Here is an 8,948-nt window from a genome sequence, read left to right on the forward strand (position 1 = left end):
GAATGGGCCACTTGCACCATGGAGCCCTGAAGATCATGCAGCAGATTTCTACCGGATTACCCAAGGGAAAATTTGAGTAGATGAATACATGCAAAGGTTGTACCTTGGGTAAGTATGCAGAATCTTCCTTTCCAGATCGAGATAGTAGAGCTGGAGCAATCCTGGAGCGAGTTCACTCAGATGTTTGTGGACCATTCTCTACAGCCTCCACTGCTAAACAAAGGTACTATGTTATTTTTATTGATGATTTTTCTCGTAGATGTTGGATCTACTTTATGTAAAAGAAGGATTATAACTTCTTTAGGTCTTGTGAGTTTAAAGCCTTGGCAGAGAAAGAATCTGGAAAGAAAATAAAAGCCTTGCGTAGCGACAATGGTGGAGAGTATGTCTCCCAGCAGTTTAAAGACTTCTGCACTGCAGAAGGAATTAAACGGGAGTTGACGGCACCCCATAACCCACAGCAGAATGGGGTGGCCAAAAGGAAGAATAGATCGATTGTGGGAGCATCTCGAGCGATGTTGCATGACCAAAGCCTACGACTACATTTGTGGGCTGAGGCATGCAATACAGCAGGAAACTTTCAGAACAGAAGCCCGTACCGTATATCAGGGATGAAGACACCTATGGAGGCCTATTCTAGGAAGGGACCTGGTGTAAGTCACTTCCGAATATTTGGATCATCAGTTTACTGTCATGTGACCAAAGATGCCAGGAAGAACCTATACCAAACAACTGAGTTGGGAATACTTGTGGGGTACACAGATACACCCCACAACTATTGAGTGTACCTGCCTTCCACTCAGAGGACTGTGGTACACTGGGATCTGAAGTTCGATGAGCAGAAATCCATGCAAGTGTCACTTGAGAGGGAGCTCAAGTTTCATGCAGAGGAGAAACCTTCGGTTCTGTTATGCTCTTGACCTGTGAGAAGATACCAGAATACAAAATATGCGAAGAAATATACCCAGAACATAGAACAATAAGAAATAATAGCAAGTATTTTAGTATTCAGAAAGCAAGGTTCACTTGCCTCTTTGAGGGGGAAACCTCCAATAGAGCTGGCCTCAATTACAAAATAAGACATGATGCTCCTCGAGGGGAGTCTCTATCCTTTATATAGGATTCATACATGCAATACCATGGGTCAATACCATGGTTCTTATTAATACCATCTATATAATACCATGGCCCATTTACAACTAACTGTGGTCCCTTCTTTAAATGCGAGTCAACCACTTACAATTATTAATATGGGATTTATTAACTCTTTACTTAACTATAACTATGACTCGATCCTATTACATCAATAAGGGGGTTAGGGTTGGACCCTAACAGGTTCCTAAGGAGGAGGAGCTTCAGATTGATGCGGAGTAGCCGCATGCAGAGGATCCAGGAGTGGAGACATCCACTCATATTGATACTTCCAGAGATGGGTGGAAATGCTCAAGGGAAGCTGGAAAGTTGATGCTGGATGCGCGGGAGGATGTGGGACAACCATCTTCTCAGCGTAGATAGAGGAGGTCGCCCAAGTGGTACACTAGCTACATGGCCCTAGTTGGGGAGTGTGTAGATTCTGAGCCTTCTTCATTCGAGGAGGCAGTGCAACAACCAATCTGGGTTGATGCAATGGTGGACTAGTATGACTCCATCATGCGGAACTGTGTTTGGGATGTTGTCCCAAGACCTTAGGACAAGTCAGTGGTGAGCTCCAGATGGCTTTACAAGGTAAAGGAGGTATCTGATGGAAGCGTTGACAAACATAAGGCAAGGTTTGTTGCCCGAGGTTTCTCACAGGTCGAGGGGATCTCCTACAATGAGACATTTTCTCATGTAGTAAGGCACTCATCGATTAGATCAATATTGGCACTATCAGCTCATATGGGGTGGAAGATCCACCAGATGGATGTGAAGACAACATTCCTCAATGGGACGATTGAGGAGGAGGTGTACATTGAGCAACTAGAAGGTTTCGAAACCTTCGATAGTGAGTCGCATGTGTGCAGACTCAAGAGGGCTCTGTATGGGCTGAAGCAAGCACCCCGTGCTTGGCACACCACGATCGATAGCTATTTCATCGGGTTGGGCTTCACCAAGAGTGAAGCAGATGCGAACCTTTACCACATCATGGTAGAAGGTAAGCCATTGATCATTGTTCTTTATGTCGATGATCTGATTTTGACAGGTGATGATCAGCTAATACAGTCTTGCAAGGAGGACCTTGCAAGAGAGTTCGAGATGAAAGACATGGGTCTTATGCACTACTTCGTAGGCATGGAAGTGTGGTAGAGAGATGGAGAAGTTTTTGTGTCTTAAGGCAAGTATGCCAATGAGATCCTCAGGTGGTTCCATATGGAGAAGTGCAAACCCATGCAGACTCCTCTAGCTGGGAACTGGAGGAAGGAGGATGCTACTTTACGTGAGGTAGTAGCTGCTACTGTTTATTGGCAGCTGGTGGGTTCACTTATGTATCTCGTGAACACATGACCCGACTTATGCTTTGCGGTGAACCAGCTGAGTCAAGTTATGGTTCAACCTACCCAGCTATTTTGGAAGGCAGCGAAGCATGTGCTGAGATACCTTCGTGGCACATCTTAGTTTGGATTGTGGTACATATGGACAGAGGGAGTGAAGCTTAAGGGCTTCATAGATGTGGATTAGGCAGGGAGTCCATCAGACTGAAAGAGCACTTCTGGAGGAATCTTCAACCTTGGTTCAACTGCAGTTTCCTGGTACAGCAGGAAACAGAGATCGGTTTCACTTAGCTCAACAGAGGCTGGATACATGGCTGATAGTCAGGCTGCATGTGAGGTCGTTTGGATGCAGAAGATTCTAGTGGGATTGTTTGGTCAGAGGATGGATCCTACAGTGATCTACTGTGATAATCAGAGTTGCATCAAACTCTCTGAGAATATAGTTTTTCATGATAGGTCCAAGCACATATATATCCGGTATCACCATCTTCGAGACTATATGGTCAAGAGGATCATGTTGTTGTGGTATGTTTCGACCAAGGAACAGGATGCATATATTTTGACAAAGGCATTGTCAAGATGCAAGTTCGAGTTCCATAGAGACAGGATTGGGGTTACTGATAATCCCTTTCTTGTTGAGAGGGAGTGTTGAAATTAGCAAAAAGAAATGCTAAAAATAGAAAATGCGAACTATAAATAGCATTTCGGGATACCTTCCTATTTTAGTCACGTCCTAAACTAAAATAAGAAGTAAAATTCGAATTTCAACTTAACAGTTATTTGTAAAATAATTAATTAACTCACCATGAGTTAATTAGTTGTGAAAAATCAAACATGAAGTCCATGTGAGGACATGCAATAGTTTCTCCATTGATTGATGGATTTATCCATCAGCTAAAGAGATAATGATGAGTTGTAATTAGTTGGCTCAGTTAACTAAGTCAAGTCCAGTTAGATTAATTTAAACAGTTTGTTAAATTAATGTGAGTTCAGCTAGTTAATGCATGCTTGCATATAACTGTTGCACTGTAGATAACTGAGTGTTCTCTCATAAATAACTCGTGCATGTCAGTTCAGACAGAGACCCAGTTGAGATCAGATAGAGGGACAATGTACTATCAGTTGCTAGAATATTCCATTGTGAATATTTCTTGCATGCAGAAGGAATTCTTTCCTTGAGGATTGCACAATTACTTCTTCCTGTTTAGTGAGTGTGATGAGGCCAATTCACACATGTGGCTTCACTGGACCTCAAGAGAAATTTCTCAAGGAAATAGGAGGCTTGGAGGGCTTGAGAAGGATATATTCTATGTCCATTTAGTTTGTGAGTTGTATTGTTTGATTGCAAAGAGAGCAGGATAGCTTAAGCGCTGATTCTTTTCATAACTTGAACAAGATTTCCACTTGTATGATAATACAGAGTTGGGGTTTTAGGCTGAGGCTTTCCCCGTGTTATTTCTTCTGTGTTATGTGTGATTGAATTCTTCTTATCAGTTATATGTGTTCCATTGATCTTGCTCATATTCGATTAAGCTTCCGCATAATTATTTGTAGTAGTAGATCAAGTATTTTGCTTTAGTCTATTGCATTATCAAGTGATCTACAGTGGGAATTTCTACATTTGGTTCTTTCATCATTAACATGTTTCCTTATATTCGAGGAAGACGAGCTCTTAGCCAGGTAGAAATAATTTTAGGGCATACTCTAAGCCCAGAAACCTACGCATTCTTAGAGTTTAATATATATCTATATATATGGGAAAGAAGATAGAGTTTTAGAGAAATAAAGAAAAGGTAAAAAAACTTTTATTTTAATATGTTAAAAAGAACTAAGAAAAAAAAAGACACATTCAATGTAATTTTCCTTTTTAAATATATATGGAAAAAGATATTATATTTTTTAAAAAAATGACCAAATATATTAACAAAGTAATTTAAAGAAACAAAAACTATCGTAGCAATTAAAAATGTCGTATGATATAAAATATTACACTAAAAATAAAAGAATCTATTTACATTAGATATAGTTAAATCTAATCAAAACTATCTTGAACATATATCATATAAGTTAATAAATTATAGGTAAATAAATATATGACACGTTATATTTTTAATAAATATATAAAAATATTTATGCATATTATTAAAATTAGATTAAATTATGATTTTATAATAATATAAAACAGATTTTTTTTTTTTATTTATTAAAAATTGTTAAATCATTTTATAATACTAAACAACCGTTTTTAGTCCCTGCCTGGGACTATTAGCGTTCGATCAGGCATTCACCATATATTAGTTCTTCGGTTGACCATAAATTTCGAGTGTTTAAACAATTTTAACCAAAGTTTATCGCTGGCGATTTGGCTTCAAAAACTTTTAACCAAACTTTCGGTTTCACCCTCTTATTGCAAGCATCTCTTGCCCCGATGTGATTTTATAGCGGGCAAGGTATTTTATCCTAAGTTTTTTCTTGCCCATTTCCACTAGGCTACTCCAAGTGGACTTGTCTCAGATGCCAAGATGTGACACTTGTAAACATCTCCACTCTTGATTTAATTTAAGGTTGAATCTGACGTTCTTCACTTGTCTCGAACGATTTAGCTAACCACCCACCCGTTTGCCCGAAAAATCTATCATTTGCACTCCTCCCCGCCGGTGAGATGGCTCTGCAAACCACGGCGTCTTTGGACCAGGCATAGCAGGTAACTCTTGATTTTTCACTGGTAGTGTTACTGCTCCTTGCTGTAAGAGGGTTCAAAGTGATTAAGGTATTTTTCGAAGATCGTTGAGGCTAACCTCTCGTCTTCTGCGTAGATAATCTAAATCTGGAAGTGCTCATGGAGAATCCCATTCTATAATTCAGTTCTGCACCAACACAATGCCTGAAGCATGTTAACCCACTTTTAGGTTGCTTTGTTGTTGCCAATTTCATGGGTTCTGGGTGAATTGTTCTGAGCCTTTATCGGTTTTGTTGGCAGGTATCCAATTGCAACCTTCGACATGAACAGGTAACATCGTGTCTCTATATTTCTCTAATTTCGATACTTATTGGAAACTGGTTTTCCTTGGCCTAATCCTGCTTGGCTTATGGTGCAGGTTAAGTTCCCTAGCTTCCTCGTCATTCTATTTTGGTTGCAGTCGTGGCTAATGTGGAGGGTTAACAAAACTAATTGGTTGATCCTAAGCTCCTCTTTTCTTTCAGGTTTCTCCTATTCGTTATGTTTCTGGGTTTTACTTATTCATCCTCAAAGTTTTTGTATATAGTCAAGGAAAAACTCAGAGTTGTTGATTTGTTTAGTCATATATAGATTTACGCATACAAGTCTTGTCTGTAGGAATTAGATAATTTGAACCATGGTCTGTATCTTAATCATGTTACTGCTCTCTGCTATAAGAGGGTTCTGAGTTCTTAAGGTATTTTTCGAAGACGGTTGAGGCTAACCTCTCGAATTCTTCGCAAGTAATCTAAATCTAGAAGCTTTCATGGAGAATCCTATTCTAGAATTCAGTTCTGCACCGACACAACACATGGAACAGGTTAACCCACTTCTAGGTTGCTTTGTTGCTGTCGATTTCATGAGTTCTAGGTCAATTATTCTGATCCTTTCTTGGTTTTGTTGGCAGGTCTCCAATTGCAACCTTGGGCATGAACAAGTAACCCTGAGTCTCTATATTTCTCTAATTTCGATACTTATCGGAAACTGATTGTCCTCGGTCTAATCCTTCTTGGCTTCTGGTGCAGGTTAAGTTACACAGCTTCCTCATCATTCTATTTTTTTTGCAGTCGTGGCTAATGTGGAGGGTTAATAGAACTAAATGAATGACCCCAAGCTCCTCTTTGCTTCTAGGTTTCTCTTACTCATTGCGTTTCTGGGTTTTAGTTATTTGCCCTCAATGTTTTTGTATATAGTCAAGGAACAAATGAGAACTATCGATTTGTCTAGTCATATATATATATATATATATATATATATATATATATATATATATATATATATATATATATATATATATATATAGATTTACACCTACAAGGCATGTCTGTAGGAATTATATAATTTGAACCATGATCTGTATTTTAATCCTGATTTGAAATCGTCCATTGAGGGGATTTCCCAATGTATTTTGTATATTCTCTTTCGTTTTAAGGATCCTTGCATACTGAGAAGGCCTTTGGACAATTTTACATAGTCGGTTTAATAACTCTGTAGTTCTAATTTATATTTGCATTTAGGTTTTTCATTCTTTGTTCAATTAGAGAAGATATTACTTCTCAGGTTGATTACGAGATAGTCTATAAATTTATTTCTGTTTTCAATTTATTTATGTTTTTAATGGGATTTAATGAATTTGAAACATGAGCTTTAGTCTTCAGGTCTACAATCTGCACTTGGAGGTGAAAGTGATTCTGAAAGGGATGATGCATGAATTGTTGCAACTTGTTGGTTTGGAGATCGTGGAGAATTCCATTGTTTATTAATCCCTGACTCCATGATATTTTGTCTTGAAGACAATTCTCCACCTTTAGAGAGATTTTCTTTGCCACCTTTTTGAGACGAAAGCACTCTGTAGCCATTGTCAACAGGTTTTGTAGGTTTTAGCCAATGTGAAAGGCTAGCATCCACATAGACTACACCACTAGGCAGAGCCTCCCCAGGCATGGCATTTGAGTTGGTTCTGTTTTGTGAGGCAGGTATTTTAGGTTCTTTGAAAACTGGCTCAGCACTTTGGGGAATCAGATTTCTCCTTTGGCTGGATTCTTCCTTTACTTCTAAAATTTTGTCGCTTTTCTTCTGTTCCACCACAGTTGCCAAATGGATATTTTCCTTGGTTGTAGAAACCGATGCTGGAATCGAACTGCCATAAGGAAATTTGGGGACCCCTTCAACTCTTTGTTTCTTGCTGGGTGAAGATTTTGTGCGCATTTCAATTTTGAATTGGTTCTCTGGCATACCCATATATTCTGCCCACACTTTGTTATCTTCATAAAACTCCTTATAATTTCCAAAAGCATCAGTCTTAGAATCCTTCTTTAATGCTTTCCATTGAAACAAGTTCTCAACAGGGTTTAAAACTGGATATACATATTGAGATCGAATTCTAGCATTATTATTCACTGCAACATTTTCTAAGACGTTTGCACACTTGCTCCATGTGGGCTTCGCATCATCAACAAGCTTCATTGGCGAGGGCTGTGGAGAGTAGTTTGACTTCACAAGTGGAGGTGACTGATTGACCCCATTAATAGCTTCAAATTGCCTGGCTGTTTGGGTACTGTCCATTGCTTCTAAATCAACTGATGCAAGGGAGTCTTCAGAATCTGATAAGGAATCGTACTCTTCATCACTACTCTCATAATTATGATATCTAGGCTGTCTTTGCACAGTCGGTAGACTAGTTTTGGATGCATTTGACGTTACTCCTTCAGACTCCTCTTCATTTTCAAATATCCCAGATGAGCTTCCTGTCCTTGTTATTGAATTATCTCCACTGTCAGGACTAGCACTATGTCCAGAATGACAAACATCACTAATGGTAACCTCACTTCCTGTATAAGAGCAACTATAGGATTGAGGATTTTCAAAAACAACACTTTCTTCTTCCTCTTCCTCTTCCTCTTCCTCTTCCTCCTCTTCTTCTTCTTCTGTGTCGGAATTTAGGGATACAGATGCATCAGAGATAGAATCATAACTATTCTCAGTGTGCCCAATATTTTCAGAGTCAAAAGATGAAGATGGGCTTTTTGTTGTTAAATCGAAAGTAACTCAAAGTAACTCTTTTGCCAACGGGTTTAGTACAAGCACCATTCTGATCTTGTCTGTTTGTGCTGCAGAAAATAAGAAATAATGACTTCTAGTATCGTGAAAACAACTGACCAGACATATTCTAGAAATGGTATATCAACTAGGAACCAAACTCAAAGCATAAACATCCTTTAAAAATGTAAAAACATAGATTATAACTGCGTAGAAAAACAGATTTCTTTCATACCTTTGACATGGTTGGTTTGAATCTTCCATATTTTGCCAAGGTTTGGAAGGGACATCTTCCTTATCAGAAACCTTTATCTCAGTGAGAGTCGACTTGGTTAACTCCTGAATTGAACTTTGGGAATCTGATACAATCGACTTCTCGCTGTACATGGAAATGGTTTTTTTACTAGAAACAACCCTATTGACCCCACAACCAACAGTCTGCAAACATTGTTCACTAACAGCAAGCATCTCATTTCCAGAGATGGGAGTTAGTGTTCGACAGCTTCTGAGGCTCTTAACCTGTTGCAAATTAATACACAATATATGCCTTAGAACAGCTTAAAGACGGTTTGTCATAACCAAGCTGAAGAGGATCGTAGTGTGTTTCAACATAGAGCCTAGGAGGCTGGTTCCAGATGATTAGGCTCCTTTTTGTGTTTCGGCCCATCTCTCAATCTAGCCCATGCAGAAGGCAATTCACTATCGGTCTCTGCATCCCA

At 39.0% G+C, this 8,948-nt stretch overlaps 1 protein-coding gene across 1 annotated transcript in view; it reads left to right on the plus strand.

Annotated features, from left to right (window-relative positions):
* Window positions 1-5,675, plus strand: part of LOC149181958 (uncharacterized) — a 30,831-nt gene extending 25,156 nt beyond the window's left edge. The window contains exons 2-4 of the mRNA XM_089414398.1: window positions 5,075-5,175; window positions 5,452-5,481; window positions 5,570-5,675. Of these exons, the coding sequence (XP_089270524.1) occupies window positions 5,075-5,175; window positions 5,452-5,481; window positions 5,570-5,621 (183 nt within the window). The 3' untranslated portion in view covers window positions 5,622-5,675. The remainder of the gene's footprint in view (window positions 1-5,074; window positions 5,176-5,451; window positions 5,482-5,569) is intronic.
* Window positions 5,676-8,948: the final 3,273 nt, after the last annotated feature.

This window comes from Pinus tabuliformis, chromosome 3_2, assembly GCF_031772625.1.
Source record: "Pinus tabuliformis cultivar Carrire ecotype Pingquan chromosome 3_2, CPIR1, whole genome shotgun sequence".
Taxonomy (NCBI): domain Eukaryota; kingdom Viridiplantae; phylum Streptophyta; class Pinopsida; order Pinales; family Pinaceae; genus Pinus; species Pinus tabuliformis.